The sequence below is a fragment of the Capricornis sumatraensis genome, chromosome 1 (assembly GCF_032405125.1).
Source record: "Capricornis sumatraensis isolate serow.1 chromosome 1, serow.2, whole genome shotgun sequence".
Taxonomy (NCBI): Eukaryota; Metazoa; Chordata; class Mammalia; order Artiodactyla; family Bovidae; genus Capricornis; species Capricornis sumatraensis.
The window spans coordinates 171,057,885-171,080,064 of NC_091069.1; the positions used below are offsets into that span (position 1 = coordinate 171,057,885).

Here is a 22,180-nt window from a genome sequence, read left to right on the forward strand (position 1 = left end):
AGAGAAAATTGCTTTAGCTGAAATTCCCAACTACATCTTACACTTACTTATCTGGCACTGGATCAGATGATCTCTAAAGTAATTCATATATGATCAGTAAAACTATAACTCCTGAAGATTTACTACTCTACAGGGTCCAGATGAATGGTCTCCCAAGTGGAATGAATGGGAGGATCTGTTGGGGGTGTGGAGAAAAATCAGATAGATACAAACATTGAAATCAGAAATTATACCTTATGGTCTGAGAACAGTGTGTACACTTTTCAGAAGTTTCTTGTGTCAGTCAGAGCCACGGTCAGATATAATGCCCCCAGGAACTGACGTGTTTTAAAAACGATTTAAACAATGAAAGTTTTTGAGAAAAAAACAACCTCCATATCCACTGATTAACCACAACTGTTTTAATATTTGTATATTTCTATCTAGTCCTATCCACATGCAAATACACATTTAAGTCCAGTTACCAACATGGTACGTAGGATTTTAAACTTTTATCCACATAATTTAAGATGAATACTTCCACAAATCTAAGTTTTATAATAACTGTCTTTTACAGTTACATAAAAATGGAGATTTCATAATGTACTGAATCATTTTCCTACTGCTGACCACTAAGGTCATATTTGCTCTCCTTTTTGTTATTATGTAACTTGTTTACTCACTAAGTCTGACTCTTGCAACCCCATGGACTGCAGTGTGTGCACCATGTCAGTAACTGCCTAAACGTATATTTGCATGTGGACAGGACTGGACAGAACTAACTACTCTTATTTAGTTAGAGGTACATATTGCAATTCATTCACCCAAACGTGAATTACTGTGATGCTGTAGCTAGGGTGGGTGATTAGAAATTCTAATTTTGAAAATTCTAAATTAGAAAAACTTCCAGGTTCAGATTTTCAAGGTCAGAGGCTTTGGAGTTTAATATTTTACTTCTTCATACCTTGGAGCAGACCTGGAAATGCTTTGTCATGTCGGCAGGCATTCACTTCCTCCCTGCTTGGGTGGAGATGGGATGTCCATTTATTCAGGTGAAGCGAGTCATATATTCTTTTGTCATAAAAGGATGGATGTCAACCCTGTCTTTCACATGGTTGGTTTTTAACATTTATGAATCTGTCCTTACTTGGCAATAACGATAAAATGGTGTTAACAGTTTCCTTTCACTGAAGGCCCACCATGTGACCAGGCAAAGTGTTAAGCAGTTTGTACACTTTATATCTTACTTCTCATAACTCTATGTGGTGGGTATTTACTATTCCTATTGTACGGATAAAGAAATTGATGCTAAGAGAGACAGCAAACAACATGTATATTTTAAGATCTTACTAAAGAATGTATCTTATACTACCAAATACTTATTTAAAATATGTATACATGCACATACATATGTATTTTCTTAAATCTGGGCCATTAAGGCCATTCAGTCAACCCCTTCATCTAGATGAGCATTTCCTAAGTTATGTTAGGTGATATTACTTGGCTCCCATAACTTTGGCCCCAAAGAAAACTGTTTTGCTTTAACCATATTGTAGTGTTGTGCCTTTAGCTCATACTGAGGGGCATTTAAAAGTTTCCAAATGGAGTCACCATTACATTTACTGCTGAAATAGTGACAAGAGATTCATTTACTCTCTCTTGTGTGTGCACATGCTCAGTCATGTCCAATTCTCTGAGACCTGGTGAACTCTAGCCCACCAAGCTGTTCTAGCCATGGAGATTTCCAGGCAAGAATACTGGAGTGGGTTGCCATTTCCTCTTCCAGGGGATCTTTCTGACCCAGGGATTGAACTTATACCTCTTTTGTCTCCTGATTGGCAGGCGGATTCTTTACTACTAGCTTATAGTACCAAATTTGCAGCCCTAAAGGAGAACTACTTCTCAAACAGCAGGGTCAGAAATACTGTGCTTCTCCTAAGCCACCAGTGTGCTTTTCATCTAATGAAATATATGGGAAATTTTAAACAGATAACACTTTTTTATTTAGCCACTAGGAAGCTTACTGAAATATCTGAAATCCTTCCTGGTATTAAGATACACAAGGCATGTATTTCTTTAAACTAATTTTAGCTCTGCCCTTAGTCTACTATTCCTATAAAATTCCTCATATCCTGATCTACTTCAACTTTAAAGTAAACTCTCAGGATCAAAGCCCAATGCCAGTTTCCATATTTATGTTGAAATCTGATTTCAACAGCTATAAAAATGTATATACAGCAGTAAAATTATTTTTTGATGACTGCTGTAACTTGTATCAAAGCAACATCAAAATCAGATTATACTAGGCTCCTACCAGGCAGACATTTTGCCCCAAATCTTAGCTGTAATCATTAACTAGTATTTCACATTAAGAAAATGATTTAAAATTACCCAAAACTTACCAATCATAATTCTTATTGTATTCATAGTCTAAAACAATTCCTATAAACTAGCTCAACAAGTCAATGTGCTAGTTTGGGATTAGGGCCTATTCAATGTTTTAAACAATCAACACAATCTATAACCTAGGCCAGTGATTTAAATTGATTAATAGCTCACTGAAGTAATTCTGTCTTCCTTCTAAATACAGGTCATAGTTAAAAGCAAAACAAAAAAACTCTATTTTTTCATTTAAAAACTTCAAAGCATATTTCAGTACATATTTGATTTGTACCATATTACTTGAGGAGAGCATTTCCACTCACTTTATAGACTGAGAAAATGAACAGGATATTACTAAAATTAACGAAGTTCAAATGACTTTCTCAAGGTAGCATGTGCTGATGAAACTAGAACTAGAAAAGAGACCTTTTTTCCTAGACTTTTCCTGGAATGAAGATGGGCCACAGATTAGAATGAAATGTTGTCAATCTTTATTAGCAACATTCAAAAGATTAAGACTGGATAGGAACAAACAACTCTGTCAGACAACAGGAGGTAGATTTTGACCTCACTGTTGAATGCTAAGAACTAGTAAAAGTGAAGTCGCTCAGTCGTGTCTGATTCTTTGCAACCCCATGGACTGTAGCCCATCAGACTCCTCCATCCATGGAATTTTCTAGGCAAGAGTACTGGAGTGGGTTGCCATTTCCTTCTCCAGGGGATCTTCCTAACCCAGGGATTGAACCCAGGTCTCCTGCATTGCAGGTAGATGCTTTACCATCTGAGCCACCAGGGAATCCGTAAGAACTAGTTAATGCAAGGTTTTATTTCCTGGAGCATAAATGCCCCTGGGCAAACATTAATCTGATCCAACTAGGTTCAACGGAACAGATGATTAAGTAAAAATGGAGTCAGCTCCTGACATCTGCATTTTGGAGGCTGTGGGGGGAGTACAACTGCGCTACCTATTTCTAACTTCATTTTAGCTGTCCTTCGGAGGACCTTCAGTTCACTCAAGGGTAGAGTATTTTCAGAACATTGTAATGCGAGTAATTTTAATTAAATGAGGTCCCAACATGAACCAGCTCCAGGACCAGCAGTATGCTGCTGCTGCAGTATACCTGAGCTCTAACCTGGGAGATCATTTGGGTATTTTTTGGGGGCAGGGGATAGACAAGATTTAGTCATATTCTGATCTAAGTCTTAGCTAAATGAATTTGCATTGCAGTTTCAGCCCTTTAAATGATTAAATTACACCAATCTACATTCCAATTTCTTGAACATTTGCCTCTTCAGTATATTAATATAATTTACATTCAGGGTAATGGAATTAAAGTGAATTATCTTCAATAAGATTACATTTCTGAAGACCATTTTCTGCTATAAGCATCTCATTTAATATATTAATCAAGAAATTATACAGAAAGCATGACTTTTAAAATAACAAAGTGACATCACTTATATTATAATAAGATATTTATACCTTATATATAAAGCATTTATGGGGTCCTTTCAGCTTTTTGGAAATTAAAGCAACACTTTATTCACATTTAATCATTTGGCTATGCTATGTTTTTGATAGCTGGAAGGTACTAAACATTCACATTCAACAAATGAGATAAAATGGAGACAAAACCAAATCATGTGTTTTTAGAAGAGACTTCTGTGTCCTCACCTGAGGCTGCTGTGGTATTTGAAGGAGTTGAAGCAGCTGCTTGAATCCGAGCATGAGGAGGAATAAGGATGGTAGCTAGAGGTGGATTACTTGACAGTTCTAGAGAAAAGGTAAAATATACGTGTTAGAGTCCATTCTTAACCCTGTTGTGAAACTATTTTGTTGGTATCACTAAACAGAAGACACAGCATTACAACACTGGTTTAACAGAAAAAAAGACACGGTAAACCTGCATCCGAAACTGAATCATGAGCTAGTAATTAGCCTACAGAGAAAGGTCACCAATATGTTGTGATACACGACAAAAGCACTGTCTGCTAAAATATCCGCCTATCTCTGAGAACTAAAGATAGGCTGGGGGAAGATACTGGCCAGAAGTCTGAGGATAAGCGTATTAATAAGCTATATTTCCATCGTTCATTAACTTAAATATACTAGGTTTCCCCCTGCTACTCTGACAATATTTGATTGCAGGAGTTGACAGTGATAGGGTCACAGAAAAGAAAATATAACTGCAGTCTGTACACTGGCATGCACAGACCAACTTACTTGATGGCAGGTATGATTTATCCAAACAGTAGTGGAAACAGGATTTAAGAAACATGTTAATTCTCATTGCTTTTATTGAAAACAAAAATGTCTACTGAATCCTATTTTGCTTTTTAACTTACTGAGACTGTTACTTTTTAAAAGTTAAAAGTAGGCTTTTATCTGCATGTGAAAGTCTTTGTCAACTGTGTACAAACTGGCTTTCTTTAAAGAATCAAGTGCTGTATATGAATCCTGAGAAATAGTTTTAAGATGATATTTGATCTAATAATGTAAACAGTTACTGAGATGCGGTGGTGAGCTTGTACATAAAAGCATCTGGTGTTAATTTCAGGTAACATGATTGTTCTTCCAGTCTGTCTGGGATAACCCTGGTTTGTTCTGGCATTTAACTAGTGAGCGCTCATTTCTACTCTAGTAAGTGTTATTATAAACAATTCTACCTATTATTCTAATAATTAAAAGGAATAATTATACAACCATACTAGCTACAGGAAGGTGTTATCCTCTGAGCTACAAGTAATAATTACAGCATGAACTAAAAAAGTTAGGAAATAGTGTTTTCTTTAAAGCAAAATTCATATAATGTAGAATTAATAATTTTAAAGTATATAATTTTGTTGCCAACCAGTCCATCCTAAAGGAGATCAGTTCTGGGTGTTCACTGGAAGGACTGATGTTGAAACTGAAATTCCAATACTTTGGCCACCTGATGCGAAGAGCTGACTCAATGGAAAAGACCCTGATGCTGGGAAAGATTGAGGGCAGGAGGAGAAGGGGACGACAGAGGATGAGATGGTTGGATGGCATCACCGACTCAATGGACATGGGTCTGAGTGGACTCCAGGAGTTGGTGATGGACAGGGAGGCCTGGTGTGCTGCAGTTCATGGGGTCGCAAAGAGACAGACACGACTGAGCAACTGAACTGAACTGAACTGAACTGAATTTTGTGGCATTCAGTACATTCACAATGTTGTACAACCATCACCTCTACCTAGTTTCAAAAAATTTTTATCACCCTAAAGGGAAACCTTTAAGCAATTACTCACCATTCATCCCTCCCGCCAGCACCTAACAAGGGGAATATCATTTTAATGCAGAACTTTAAAAATGTTCTGGTACAAAGTCCCTGGAAATATTGACTGATTCAACTTGGTGCCTAAATATCTAAATTTTGTACTAAATCTGATACTCAGATTCTGGTAAAAAGAAGCAACATGCTGATGTCAAGATACACGGAAAATGAATGGCAGGAAAAGCTCAAAACTGAGAGAAGACTATTCATTATCTTTTCCCCTTCAAAGAGAAGACTTAGGTCATCTCATCAAATAATAACCTTCTCTGAGTTGGAAAACCACTGCCTTAATGATCAGGTTTGAAGAAATGCTGTTTTCTCATAATCAGCTGTAGTAGCTATTTCACTTCTCACTGAGATACAGAAAGAAGCTATGTAGTTTTACTTAAATCAGTCCAATTTTAATGCATCTCACACCTACAAAAACAGGAGAATCCCTGATAATTGTCGGGGCTGATGACTTTACAGTTCTAGGAACAGAAGTTAATGCAAGATGTGGTAATTACTCTTTGGTAATCTAAAAGACAGTCAGACTTACCATCCCAATTAAGACTAAAATTTCCTAAAATAGCTTCTTTAAAGTCCACCCATCCATCTACCCACCCACACCCTCATCCAACTGACAATACTGAGCATGAAAGACTGTTAGGTCCCGGATAGACAGATAAAAAGATAGTTGTCTCTGTCTATTCAACAGAAATAGAAAAATGGAAGGACAATTATACAAATAAGCTGGCAAGAAAGGTACTGAATCAATTCAAGACAGGTGCACTTTTAAATTAAGAGATCTCTATGGCCATGTACCCAACATCTGAAAGAAAATCCAGAGACTTCCCTGGTGGCCCAGTTGCTAAGACTTCATACTCCCAATGCAGGGAGCACAGGTCTGATCCCTGGCCATCAGGGAATTAGATCCCACATGCCACAACTAAGACTTCACACGCCGCAAGTAAAGATCCCACCTGTCGCAAAGAAGACTGAAAATCCTGTGTGCCACAACTAGGACACAGCACAGCCAAGTAAAAACATTAAAAAAAATAAGAGGCTATTTTCTTCCTTTTGTAAAAGTATTTAAATTTATTTACTTTTAATTGGAGGATAGTCGCTTTACAGTATTGTGTTGGTTTCTGCCATATATCAGTATGAATCAGCCAGAGGCATATGTATGTCCCTCCACTCAAGCAAAACATTTGAAAAAAAGTAAATGCAAAAAAAGAAAAGATGACCAGATATTTTAAGAGCTACCGTTGAGATACTCTTTAAAATAAATTGAATATAAGTGGTTTGTGGTCACATACTGCCCACTTTCTCCCATTCACTCACTCATTTACCAAATCATCTATTCTTGTGTATATGCATATCCAATTGAGGGCCATGGTGGTTCTGTATCTAATTCTGGGTAAGAGTGTATATATGCGTGTATGTGTACACACATACATGTGCAAGGCTTGAGAAAAACAATCTTCTTTTTCTCTAGATAATATAGGAAACAAGGAAGCCCATAATAGTACAGTGGGGCTAGCCATGAAGAAGAGGTGGGAAGAATGAGACTGTGTTATCCCAGAGACATGGATCAAAACGAAATGGAAACAGGTTCCAGAAGGTTTTAGAAAACTTAATGTGTGATAAGGATTTCTTCAACCAACTAAAGATGCCATAAAACTACTCATTAAAAAGAAATCACATAGTTTATCAGTAAACATTATGAATGCTTTGACGGTGAATTAATCATTATACGGTCCACCATCAAAACACAATGCACAATTGGAGCAAGACCAAAATGAATTTAAAGACAGCTATCAATAAGCCAACCGAGATAGGTATCAACTGACCAAAAAGATAACCAAACTCATTTAACTAAAATTGGCTGCACAGTTTATATTAAAAACTGTAGAAGAAAAATTCCCATGAAAAGACCACCATTAAGTTAAGCAATCTTTTTAAATGTTAAAAACAACGAAACCTAAATCTAGTTGCTGATAAAACCTGAAGTTTTCCTTAAAGTCTCTCTTCATCTAAATGTAAGATTTCCAAATTTATTGATAAGGCCAGGTGTTTTTTTTTTTTTTTGAATTTAAATTTTCGGGGGTAAGGGGTAGGAGTAGGTGTAGGAAGAGGTAACATATATATGTTTATATAACCTATATATGTTTAAACTGTGTTGAATGAAAACTGGGGATAAATTTGAGAACACTAATCAATGTAGAAACCAGAGGGAAGAAATCAACCCTTTAGTAACTAAACCTACTCTTACAGTAATAATAAAATACCAGGCATAGGTAGAAGGGGATCTTCTTTCTTTGTTAACTTTGAAAGGGCTCAACCTGCAAACCCCCAGAAAGAGTCACTAAGAGAGGCAAATTTTCTTTTTCCTCTACAAAGAATTTGATGCCTTCAGTGTGTATGAGGTCTCTTAAGTATAGATGAAAATGGCCAGTGGTTGTCTATACAGTCAAAACTGCTAATTTTTTTTCTATTCACAAAAAGGTTTAAATGATTTAACAATGGCATGCACATTTTATTTGTACTTTTCTGAGGGGTAATTCAAATGTGAGGATGGTACACTTTGATCTTACACATACTGAATTCTAATGTTGCTTATCTGAATATATACTGTTTAGATGAACAAATAACTCCTTCACAACCGCTTCTCTCCTAACAATTTCAAAGTGCCCAGGAAACCTCTCAGGTTTCTGTTGTTGATGACATACTCCACACTCACCCAGAAAAGTAAACACTAAACTAAACAGAGGATCAGACAAATAGTCAACAAACTGCAAAGTCTGCTCCTGATGCTTGATAATACTGGCAATGTTTCATAAGCGGACTACATGATAGCTGTATAATCCCATGACTACTTTGCCTTGGAACTGCCCAAGAGGGAGGGTCACAATTTATACTAGTCATCCAAAAATGTGTGAATGTATTTTGTACTAAATTAATAGTAATGATACACTTGGAGGTCATCTAGCAAAATGTTAGTATTTTTAAAGTCCTGGTGATTAAAAAGAATAAGCTTCAGTAACCTGAAAATGTTATACTCAGAACTCCATTCTTTTTCTTTTTAATCAGAGGATAATTGCTTTACAAGGCTGTGTTGGTTTCTACTGTACAACAATGTGAAGAAGCCATGTGTATATATAAATCCCTTCCCTCTTGAGCCTCCTCCCTCACATCCCATCCCTCTCGGTTGTCCCAGAGCATCGAGTTGAGCTCCCTGTGTACACAGCAGCTTCCCACTAGCTCTTTCACACATGGTAATGTATATATGTCAATGCTTCTCTCTAGAGAACGGACCCATCCATGGGCACAGTGGGGGAAGGAGAAGGTGGGACAAATGGAAAGAGTAGCAGAACTCTATTCTTAATAAAATGTAATAAATGTAGCATTACTGTAAGTTGTTTTATCCAACTAAAAATAACCTTTTTGAGCATTTAATAACAACAGGTACTGCTAATATGTTGAATTCTATAGGAATTATCTTTTTTTGGTATCCATTTATACCATGATTTTACATATCACATGCTTTCAAGCTCTGTGTTTTTAGCTTTATTTCTCATTTTTTCCTTTGTCCTTCTGGAGTCAATTCATTTTTATAATCAGAATTCTGGAGCTATAAGTGTACTTAAATATCTTTTAATCCAACTATCTTATTTTTGTTAAATCAGGAAACTCAGAAATAGTGCATGGCCAAGGTCTGCACCTAGTTAGAGAGAGACTAGGAAGGAGACTTTAGGTCTGACTTATTCTATATGCAATACTGCATCTCTTTATTATTGCATCTTTATTACCTTGGCGATAAATCACATACCACTAATATTCTGATCTTCCTGGAAGTGTATCTCCAAACTACCCACAGAACTTTAAGTCAAGATATTAGTCTTTCACCGTTTGTTCCTACACCATTCCACATTCTCTCTAGTAGTACAGTTAAGGCAGCAGAGCCACTCAAACCTCTGGGAAAGAGAAAACAATTCTTACAAATAGTTTGATAATTTAGATCCTAAAATTCTGAGTACATTCAACATTATATATCAGTAATACTCTGGCTGCTGCTGCTGCTAAGTCACTTCTGTTGTGTCCAACTCTGTGCGACCCCAGAACTAAAACTAACTTGCCCACCTTTAGCAGCACTCATGACTTTCCTAAGCATTCCCTGCAGTGTATTTCCTTGATTTAGTTTTCAATAACCTAGAAGAGTATAGCTTACCTAGAAATTTTACTCTTCTAAATTGACTCTTACTCTAAATTTTACTCTTCTCTTCTTTAGCTATAAAGTATGAAAGAATAATTCTGACACCAAATCCTCTGATAAGTATAAACAGCTCTTATCAGAATATCCACTTACTTATACCCAGATTTCCTGAAGTCCATTTATAAAGATCTTTTATAGATATTTTTCATCCAAAAGACCACAACAGAGAAACAGGGATAGTCACATTAAAAGTCTATAGTTTATTTATTTTTAAAAAGGGACTTCCCTGGTGGTGCAGTGGATAAGAATCCACCTGCCAATGTGCCAATGGAGGCAACACAGGTTCAATTCCCGGTCCGGGAAGATACTACATGTCGTGCAGCAACTAAGCCTTTGTGCTACAATTACTGAGCCTATGTGGTTCAACTACTGAGCCCACGCCCTGCAATAAGAGAAGTCACCACAAGAGAAGCCTGCACACTGCAATGAAGAGTAGCCCCTGCTCGCCGTAACTATAGAGAAAAGCCTGTGGGCAGCGATGATGATCCAGCACAACCAAAAAATTAAAAATAAATATTTTTTAAAAATTAAAAAAAAATTTTTTTTAAGGAGGGGCATTGTAAGTTAAAGCAGTGCATGAGTTTCTGTTCAGGATTTGATTTATTTGTTGTTGTTTAGTCTAAGTTGTGGCCGACTCATCTGTGACCCCATGGACTGTAGTTGGCCAGGCTCCTCAGTCCATGGGATTTTCCAGGCAAGAATTACTGGAGTGGGTTGCCATTTCCTTCTCCAGGGGATCTTCCTGTCCTAGGGATCAAATCCACGTCTCCTGCATTGGCACGGGGATTCTCTACCACTGGACCACCAAGGTAGTCCCATTTGACTCATATCCTACATATTAATATAAATCAAGAGCCCCTATCTTATGTAGACTTATTCTTGCTATTATCAGTTCAGTTCAGTTCAGTTCAGTTCAGTTACTCAGTCATGTCCGACTCTCTGCAACCCCATGAACTGCAGCACGCCAGGCCTCCCTGTCCATCACCATCTCCCGTGTTCACCCAAACTCACGTCCTTCGAGTAGGTGATGCCATCCAGCCATCTCATCCTCTGTTATCCCCTTTTCCTCCTGCCCCTAATCCCTCCCAGCATCAGTCTTTTCCAATGAGTCAACTCTTCACACGAGGTGGCCAAAGTACTGGAGTTTCAGCTTTAGCATCATTCCTTCCAAAGAACACCCAGGGCTGATCTCCTTTAGAATGGACTGGTTGGATCTCCTTGCAGTCCAAGGGACTCTCAAGAGTCTTCAACAAATAAATCTAACCCCCAAAAGCCCCTACTCGACGTAAGAATATCAGAAGACATTTTACAATCTCAAGGTGGTTGAAGTACTATATCTACACTTTAGATGTGGCCTAGGATAAAGTAGGCTAGAAGAAAATGCTCAGGATATAAAAAACCTGATAAGCAGGCGGGCTGATGGTATTTCTGTGTATCTTTATTTCATAACAGAAAAACTGATTTAAAAATCATTGCCTTAAAGATATGGAGCCTCCAAATCATCAATAACGAGTCACAATAGATTTTATCAACAAGGAGTCTACTACTCTCAAATGAAGAAGTGCAGCACTCTCATAAGCTGGCCTTCTCTAACACTTGCTGTGTTGCTACCTCTAACATGTCCTCAGCCCCCTGCTTTCATCACTTTCTTTAACACAATCCTGCACTCATCTAAGACATCTTTCTTTGATCCCTTCCCCATTTCCTTTTGTTTTCTGTCACTCTTCCTTTACTGTCCTTTTTTTACTTGTTCTGGAACTCGTGTGCTATCTCATCATTGCTTTCCTCATGTCTGGACACTCCTGTTCCTGTATTCAAAGACATCCGCACCCTGCCTGAGTTTCATGTTGCTTTCTAGATGCTCCAAATATCCTGTTTTAACTTGCATTTAAGCAGCTGCCCCTTCTTCTGGCCTAACCAATAAGCCACTATTCCTCCTACTTCCCCACAAATCTACCATCCCCTCAGATAATCCAGCTAATTGGCAGAGTGGTAGATTCTTCAAACTAAGTCACACTAATGTAAACAGTTGATAATCTTTACTTGTATCTGCCCAACACCCATCCTATGATATGACCTTGGGGGGAGCAGGGAGACAATGCTTTACTGGATAAAAACCTCGAAAATCTGAATTGAGGATGTGCGTGGTGGAATTAGTTGGAAACTCATCTTTAAACACACAAAATCACCTATTTCCCTATACATTTCAGCCTTGGAATAGTAAAGAATTGGTAAACAAAGAAAATTGATTTCTGTTGGGAATTCCTGATTCTATTTGCTTCCTAAGGTCTTACTCAGTCATGTCCAACCTTTGAGATCCCAATGACTGAGGGAAAGCAAGAGAATGGTTACTTTACAGTATGCTGAAGGTCTATGCTGGCCTCCAAGTCCTGGAAGTAGATAACACAGTCAGTCAGGGGATCCTAGTACACTGAAGCCCTAGTTCTAGAAAAAAGAGAGGTGTAAGAGTCTACGAGTTATAGATCCAGAAGGTCAGAAAGATCTCAAAGTTTTTTTGTCCGGTATCTGTTCACCTCTCTTCTCCCTCTAGTTAATTACAGAAACACTTGTTTTGATTATATGAAAGTAATATTAATTACCATTTATGGCTATTTACTTATGGCACAGTAACAAACATCAAATTGTAGTTAGCTATAAGCTTGACTATATTTTGGGGCTTCCCTTGTAGCTCAGTTGGTAAAGAATCTGCCTGTAATACAGATCAGGGTTCGATTCCTAGGTCAGGAAGATCCCCTGAAGAAGGAAACGGCAACCCACTCCAGTATTCTTGCCTGGAGAATTCCATGGACAGAGGAGCCTGGCAGGCTACAGCCCACGAACTCGCAAGAGTCGGACACGACTTAGTGACCAAACCACTACCAACTTACTATATTTTACTCAAATGTTTGATCTTTGTAGTTCTGTTTATATGGTAGTTTGCTTTACTAATTAAAACAACAGTTCCAACAAGAAAAAGGAAAATTAGAAATGCCCAACAAGTACTGGCTGAATGGGTTAATAAATATTGTGTATATTTAAAGTGGGTATCAACTGCTCAAACACTGAGCAACTAGTATATGTAGATCAGGCACTACCTTTGGTTCATCTGGGGAAAGTAGTACAGACTTCACTGAAAATTTGCTGAGGATAGAGAAGGGTTTTATTCTACCTACAGTAGGATACCCACTAATGACACCCACCATCCCTCTATTCTCTCTAGCTATACAACCAACTGGAAAGTTAGTTCTCTTTCTTTAACCTCTTATTCTGATCATCCATTAATTGTTATTCGTATGATTCAGTAATACCCCCCAAACTGAAAACGTGTATTCAAATGAATTCATACTTGTACACAATAGTCATAGGAGAACTATTCACAATAGCTGGAAGGTAGTGACAAACCAAATGTCAATCAACAAATGAATGGATAAACAAAATGTGGCATATCCCTATATGGCATATTCAGTCCATGCTACGGACTGAATGTTTGTGTTCCCCATGTGAAGAGTTGACTCATTGGAAAAGACTTTGATGCTGGGAGGGATTGGGGGCAGGAGGAGAAGGGGAGGACAGAGGATGAGATGGCTGGATGGCATCACTGACGCGATGGACGTGAATCTGAGTGAACTCCGGGAGTTGGTGATGGACAGGGAGGCCTGGCGTGCTGCGACTCATGGGGTCGCAAAGAGTCGGACACGACTGAGCGACTGAACTGAACTGAACTGAAATGAAAACTTCATATGCTAAAGCCCTAAATCCCCAATGTGACGGTATTTGAAGGTGGAACCTTTGGGAGGAAATTAGGTCATGAATAGGATTAGTAAGAAGAGACACAAAAGAGGTGATCTGTCTCCACCATATAAGCAAGAAAAGTAGCTGTCTGCAAACCAGGAAGCAGCCCTCATCAAACACTGAATTTGTCAGCATCTTGATCTTGATGTTCCCAGCCTCCAGAACTGTGAGAAATAAATGTTTGTTGTTTAGTCACCCAGTTCATGGGTGTTAAGAGTTGCCTGAACTAATTAAGACATGATATAATGAAAATTATATTTGTTGTTGCTTAGTCACTAAGCTGGGTGACTCTTTTGCAACCACATGGATTGTAGCCCGCTAGGCTACCGTCCATGGGATTTCCCAGGCAAGGATACTGGAGTGGGTTGCCATTTCCTTCTCAAGGGGATCGTCCTGACCCAGGGATCAAACCTATGTCTCCTGCATTGGCAAGTGGGTTCTTTACCACTGAGCCACCTGGAAAGCCCATAATGAAATATTATTCTGCCATAAAAAGGAGTGGAATACTGATACATGCTACAACATGGATAAGCCCTGAAAACATGCTAACTGAAAGAAGCCAGACACAAAAGGTCACATATTATGTGGTTCCATTATATGAAATATCCAGAAGAGGTAAATCCATAGAGACAGAAAGCAGACTGGTGGCTGCCAAGGGTCAAAAAAGGAGATAGTGGAGACTGAATGCTTAATGGGTATGGAGTTTTCTTCATGAGCAATGAAAATGTTGTGGAATCTGAGAAAGCTGATAGCTGTATAACACTGTGAATGTATTAACCACCACTGGATTGTTTACTGTAAAATGGTTTATCTTATGCTACATGAATTTTATCTCAGTTTTTAAAAAAGCTTAGAAGTTCATAAAATAACTTAGTTGTTTTAAACTTTATTTTCTTTAGTAATAATGGAAAATTATTAGTGAGTGACTAAAGAATCAAATGTGATTACTTAAGAAATGATGTATGTGAACAGCGAAACAATCTTGATTTTTAAAATCTGAACAAATACAAGGTTTAAGCAGTATCTCAGTTTCAATGAACACAAACAGGTGCACACACACATTGAAGAGTATGGATCAAAATATGTCTCAATTTAAGGAGAATTATTTTCCAAAATATATCCATCACAAATATCACAAGATGCACCATGTGTATGCATTTGAGTTTCTACCAAGTTGTTTACTTAACAAGGGGCTGTCTTGATTTGTATATTTTGAGAAACAAAGTACTTGCTGGAGTAAATCCTTAGCGTGGAAAAAAAGAGATCAAGATACCCTTTAAACTTTGGGAAACTTTAGTTATCTGACAGAAATGGTAAAAAATGAGGCAAAAAAAAAAATCTAGCACTGACTTAGTAGTTTCTCATTTCAAGATCCACGGTTTTACTGGATGTCACCGTACTCAAATAAAATGCAGTGAGTGCAAACCCAGTGCTCTATGACAACCTAGAGGAGTGGGATGGGGTGGGAGGTGGGAGGGAAGTTGAAGAGGGAGGGGACATATGAATGCCTAGGGCTGATTCATGCTGATGTATGGCAGAAACCAACACAATATTGTAAAGCAAATAGCCTCCAATTAAAAATAAATAAAAATTTTTAAAAATCTCATAGATACTACTTTATAAAGCAATCCACTAATTATATTATGCATAACATGATATATTTATGTAAATAGATAAATGTAGATTTTCCAATGGTGGTCTGGGATTCAAAAAGAGCTTCGTATCAAAAAATTTAGGTAATATAACATAAAAAACTATATAGATGGTTCAAAAAATAGCTCTACTGATTACAAAGATACAGATGTGAAAGATGCATATAGAGTTTGAAAAAAATTGTTCTATAAAATTTGAGATATAAAAAACCATTCCTAAAGTACTGTGTGTGTGCTCAGTTTGACTCTTTGTGACCAACCCCATGGCCTATAGCCCACCAGACTCCTCTGTCCATGGATTCTCCAGGCAAGAATACTGGAGTGGGTTGCCATTTCGTTCTCCAGGGGATCTTCGCGACCCAGGGATCTCTTGCCTCTCCTTCACTGACAGGTGGATTCTTTACCACAGAGCCATTTGGGAAGCCCAAACTAATATTAATTTTGTATAATATATAATTTAAATCTATTTGAATTAACAGAAAGAACCCTTCTGGGATCTTCTAAATGGGAAAATAGAAGATCACTTTATATTCAAGGGTTATCAGCATTAGCATTAGAAAAAGAGCTACACGATAAAATCATAAAGTGATTTTGAAAGCTAAAAGTAATTCTTTCAGGACTGTGATTAAAATTTCTCTACACTTCCTCTATATTTTAAACATTTTCTTCGATCTAAACGTATTACTCTTGATTAAAACAAAAGCAGTTAAGAATTAAAAATAAAATTTATTTTCTTAAGATCTCTAAAATTTTTATGACACGGAATTCATGAATTTCTGTTGTGGAAGAGAACAGTCTCCCAGTCAAACCTTCTGCCAAACTGGAATAATCTTACCTACAATATTTGACATCACCCAGCTTTTCCCTGATATACAGACCAGTATTTTGAAAACATCTTGTTCCACTATTATCAGTTGAAAACGTCTTTATTGATTCCTAAATATTTATTTAGTCTCTCTTTATGCCAGGGGCGGAGGCCTTTATTTGAGGTATTTTTCTCAGGAGTCCCTTAAGTCTTCACTTTCGAGGCTCTATATTTAATTCTGCCCCTTTGCATACTCTATCTGGTGTTCATTAACATCTTAGAGGAACAGCCAGGACTTAAAACAACATTCCAAATGATTTCTGATCAGCCCAAGTCAAAATTAATAGTCGCAGGAAACCTGCAGATTTTCTTTGATGAATGAGATTACATAAGCATTGTTAGTAGCTACATAATATTGACAGTTAAGATTATAGTCAACTGAACCATCCTATAGTCAACTGAATCATCCAAGTCTATTCTACTAGCAACTCACATCTTCCAGATCTAAAGTTTAAGAAATGCATTTTCCCACAGTTTTAGAAAAGCTTAAAAGGGGAAAATTTTTTACTTTATAATAAAGTAAATTATATCTATTTCCTGATCACAGAAAGCTTTCTATCCCCCTTATATTTTTAACTTGACTAATTAATCGAAACAAGCAATCTATTTACTCCTTGTTTTATCCACAGGGAACTGTACACGTTTAATGTTCATTTAAGGAAGAAAACCACAGCATCAGAGGCAGTGTGGCTGATGAATGAATGAAAAATGACCATCCCTGGGCTTTTTAGAAATCACCAATACACAAACTCAGTTTTCTTATCAGTGTTTTCTTAGCAGCACCAATGATGCCAAGGCTCAGAAGGGAAGAAAATTTCTCTTCTATATCCCTTATATAAGTGCTAAGATGGGCTTTATAAGACTTCAGTTTTCTGTATCTGTACGGCATCTAAAATTACACAAATATAGCCACCAATTTACTTCCGGGTTAAGAAAAAACTTGATATAAATCCTTGGGAAGCAAGAAATTTTAACATTCTAGACACAAATCTGAAGATTTAAATTGCACGTCAATCTTATTATTAAACCTTACTCAGGGAAATCTCTGTAACCTCTCCAGTACCAAGATTTATCAGAACCTGCTAAAAATTAGAGAAGCTATGTTTATTTGAAAAATTTAATCTGCTTTTAGTTTGTTCAAAACCATATAAGTGTGGTAGCCTAGTAAGTGGTTATATAGGATGCTCCCTTCCTGTATAAGTACTTAATATGCCTACTTTTACCCTACAAAGATTTAATAGAAAATTAAAGCTACACATGTGTAACTTTCCCAGAAACTGGTAAAAGGATTAAGTGTTAGGAGTTACCTTGAGTGGTGAAGTTGAAGAGTGCAGGTGTGTCTCGCCCATTTGGTAGTTTGACATTTGGGTCCCGTAATTCATCAAAAAATGAATGTGCACAAGCTTCCAGTGGTGTCAGTCGGGCAGTTGGTGTATACTCCAGCAGACGGCTACAAAGTGCAATCGCCTCGGGTGGAGTTCGGGGTCGGAAGACCTACAGAATAAAAAAAAAAAAGAGAGAGAGAGAGAAAGTACAGTTAACGTTTCATGTAAGAATCTTTGCAAATTATCGTCTGAGTACTGAGTTAATTCCCACCATGTACAAAAACATGGCTGCATTTGTGAAAGAAACCTTTTAGAATGAAAGGAGTTAACTGCATACAATTTACCACATTGGGGTGAACTGCTAATTAAAGACTATATGAAAAAGGCTCAGAGAAAAAACTGGGGAAAATGGGGGGAAAAAATCTATACAAGCTAATCATAAGGCAGTACAATCAAACATGCACACAAAATATGACAAGCACAAAAGAAAGTCTCGTTTCTGGGAGCAGTCACAACTAGAAGAATGCGAAGTTAATGTTAAAGTTTTGACTGCTGTGGTAATAGTTATAAGGTTTGCCTCTTTGGTGTGACTTTTCTTTTTAGCAGAACAATTGTTGATAATCAACAGCACTGTACAAATCTGGCAATTAATATCTTTTAAAAAGGAAAAGCTGTTTATTCTTCATGATTTGGTATTAACTTTTCAATAAACAGAGCCTATTATTATTTGAAGAAATTCTTGAATATCTAGAACTTCTCAAGTCCAAAATTGTTTTCTCAGGTAGCTGTTATCTTAACACAGCCAGTTTACCCCTCATTTGAATAAATATTCTAGGGTTTTAATCAGGAATAGAGAAACTTATTTTTCATTAAGAACATTAACTCACAGAAAAAGTAAACTGAAAGCTATAATGAGGCAAAATGCAAATAAATAAACTTATTTAAAGGAACAGAAAGTTTTCTACTCATCTATGTCTTATAACTCTGAATAAATACACAGAACTATGAAAAATATACTTTGTTCTAAATTATGGATAGTTAAAGAATAAAAGCAGAAAGGGAAAAACAGAAATAAACATAAACATCTTGGCTGAAAGCTTTTGAAATGAAAGAAAAATGAAACACATATCCCTTGACAGAAGAACACAGACTCAAATAGAAGGTTAGTAGCGGCAATGGTGGAAGTTGACAGACACAAAAAGGAAAACAGAGGCATAAAAATGGAGGGAGAGAGACCTACAAGTGAGGAAAGGACATGCAGACTGTGACAAGGCACAGAGGCGTCTGAGAGGCTTAGGTTTCCTAATGAGAAAGGCTCATATAACATTTGGCTATCCACCTAGGCTGAAAGCAGGAGAACTGGTTACTACTACAGAGCTCATTCGATTATGAGACTATTTGTAAGAGTACTTTCTACACTGAAAATCCTTTTTTCATTCTGAAACAAAGTTTATTATTAACAAAGATATTTTCCTTGGAAATTGAGAAATTTTGGCTTGAGTAGGATATTAGAAATTTATTTCTGAACATTAAAGATCTTAGTTAATTTATTTGGTTGTGTTAGAAAACCCTCTCCACAGTTACAAGCTGCTTTATCTTTATTCTTTTGAATAATCTGACTTGCCTCAGTCAAGGAGCTAACGTACTGTATTATTTGAAATGTTTAGATCTTTCACTGTTTGTGGTCATTTCCCCCATCTCCTGCTTCCCAGCCAGAACCATAATCAAACTCAAAATGTAGAAGAAAATAATCAGTGGAAATATCTAGAAAAAATTTTATGAAAATACTAAGCACTACTGACTTTCCCCTGAGGGAAATTTGTATTTATTTGACAGCATATGGATTTATTTTGTTAGCTAGTCTAATAAAAATGCCTCTGACCAATATGGGAGCACAGAAGTAGAATTAAAAGTACCACCACCAAAAGTGGAAACAAGAATCTTTTAACATTCAAATGTAGGATAGGTGGACAGTGAGTATATTTTAAATGAAAAAATTCTGTGTTACATCTATTAATAAACCACTATTGTAAGCTTACTTCTGATTACTAAGAAGAAAATCATCCACGTCTTTTTTGATTTCTCACTGACTAAAAGTCACCATCCATGTTGGTACTAAGACACATAATAGCTTATTTTGCCAGGGAACCCTAACTCACAGAATCAAAGAGTTAGAAAAATAAGGATAAGAATTCATTTTAAGAACCTACACTAAAATCAAGACTTAACCTGCCTTTTAAAAAAGTACCCATTATCATTTCTAATCCTTGAGAGATTCCTGATGAGAAAAGCCTTGGTTCTGTAATATACAGATAAAGGTTAAGAAAATTATGTGGGTCAAATCCCAGCATACCCAAAGTCCAGATTTCTGACCGTAAGACAGGGTGTGGTAGCATGCAACTTTCAAAAATTGTAGGCCAAACTAGAAAAAGGTTTTCTGAATTATCTTTGTGTCTAAAGAAAAGGAAAACAATAACTACTGTCACTTGGCTTTTAATAATGAAGTTTCTGCTGCTTTTCATTCCCTACCAAATTGTTTAACACTCTAAATCTTGGGTTCTGTGGGGTTTTGTCAATATTTATTCTTGTAAAAATACTTTTCAAACCCCACTCCTAAACTTCAGCTTAGTTATCAATAAATCATTCAAGAAACTGAGAGTCTAAATATATACCACAAGCAAAACCTATACCACACAGCTACCTACTTTGTTTTTATCATTACATTTCAAGAATGAATAACTCAGCTTTTCAAAAAAGTTTTCCCCCCGAGTTTTATTGACCTGCCCTGAAATTTTGGGAAAAAAAAATTAAGTACATACCCGCACTCCTGAGGTGAAATGTCCTGTTCCTGACGAATCCTAAAGATGAGAATGCAGTGAAATAATCCAAACAGGGGAAGTCAATCCAAAAGAGAATAGTCCAGCAAGGAAAAATATATCCAATGTTATAAGAAATCCATGGTGTGGAGGGGGGGGACATAGAAAATGTTTATACAGTTATAAACTTTAAACATCAGTCTGCACAGTAGCAAGTCCAAGTTTTAAAAATTATTTCACCACAGTGTATGCAAAAAAAATTTGATTGCGCAATGGTGAGGCACAGTAAAGAAATTAAATTTTAATTTAATTATGTTCCAATGCCAGTGCATTTATTAAAAAAATACAAAACCAAAAAAAGTTAAAATCAAAATGAAATCTAGAAGTAAAATTCCCAAAGTAAAGTGTTTGGTCTTCTACGACCTGGATTCATTGTCCATTGACATGGCTGGGAGGGGGCGTATCAGCCTGCTTGTCAAGATGTGAGTTCCCAATATGCTAATATTTCTCTATTAATGAATTCCAGTAACACAGTATAAACATTTTTGCTAAATTATTAGTGATGAGAGGAAAGTGATAAATTTATTTAATTTATAGATTTCAAGCCAGGTATTTTAAATTTGTGTGAGCTAAGAAGGATCAGGCCACCGCGGATTATTCTCCATTTTGGATTGACTTCCCTGATAAAAGATATTTACTGACATTCTCATTATCTTAGGACTCTTCAAGAAACTGACATATCACCTCAGAAGTGCGGGTATAAACTTACTTTTTCTACTGTGGGCTTTGCCCCCTCATACCCGTTCCTTTTTGGAAAAACTCACTGAAAAAAATTCTATACCTCTGAGCACTATAAATTCAACACAGTTCCATCTGCAAATATGCCCAATTCACCCACCAAAAGCTAAACAAAAATATATACAATGAACAATACAACTAAGGGACAGTCACAGTTATAGGTGACATGCATAGTAAGTAATGTAAACCAACACCTAGGCACAACGGAGCCAAATATGCAAAAGGGAGGTAGCAGGGTCTATTATGTCTAGGTATTGAGAACAAAAAATGGCAGAACTCACCAGTAGCTGTGAATTCCCTTGGCTATTCTAAGAGAATTTAACATTCTTTTAGGATAGTTTCCAGTGGGGGAATTAAATATTTTGCAAAAATAAATAATCCGCGGATTACTTTTAGTCTGCAGACTAAAATTTAGTTCACAGATTAAAATCCGGCCCATCAGGATAAAAATCTCTCATGAACTTAAAACACAACCAGGTGGACAAAAATAGAAAACCAGACTAAAAAAAATGAGAGCACAAAGTAAGACTCAACTGGGCCAACTAACAATTAGTGCGCAGACTAAATATGGCCAGCCAAGAATGTTAGCAAGGCCATGAAGAGCCAGCCCAAAACACTCCCTGTAAAAACTAAAACCAGAAGTAAATAAATAAAACAAAACAGAACAAAGCAAAAAATAAAGAAATAAACAAAAGGAAGAAAAAAAACAAAAGAGAAAAGAAAAACTGAAAAGAACCAAAACACTGACATGAACTTTTAGGTGATTCAACTTCTACCTCACCTGTGCAGCAACTCATTTTCTTAAATTGAAACAAACTCTTATCACAAATACTAGTCTAGAGAAGAAACTAGGAGGAAAAAAAAATTTTTCCCCCAAAAATAAAGTCTCTGTGGTACTGAACAAATGCAAATGAGTTCTTAACGGAATAATTATTCAAAATAAATTTGCATCTGGATAACTCAGAAAGGACACAGGCCATTTTCTCCTTCACATGTCCTATAATAGACTTTTGCCA

The 22,180-nt window shown here is 36.7% G+C and overlaps 1 protein-coding gene across 3 annotated transcripts in view; it reads right to left on the reverse strand.

Annotated features, from left to right (window-relative positions):
- The window catches only part of GSK3B (glycogen synthase kinase 3 beta), a 208,598-nt gene that overhangs the window by 11,752 nt on the left and 174,666 nt on the right, over positions 1–22,180 (reverse strand). The window contains exons 9-12 of one of the 3 annotated variants that reach the window (XM_068979423.1): positions 20,370–20,408; positions 17,533–17,719; positions 4,037–4,135; positions 944–996 (exon numbers count right to left, since the gene is read on the reverse strand). In XM_068979423.1, coding sequence (XP_068835524.1) covers positions 986–996; positions 4,037–4,135; positions 17,533–17,719; positions 20,370–20,408 — 336 coding nt within the window. In that variant the 3' untranslated portion in view covers positions 944–985. The remainder of the gene's footprint in view (positions 1–943; positions 997–4,036; positions 4,136–17,532; positions 17,720–20,369; positions 20,409–22,180) is intronic. The other 2 variants (XM_068978050.1, XM_068978845.1) reach the window with 2 other exon arrangements.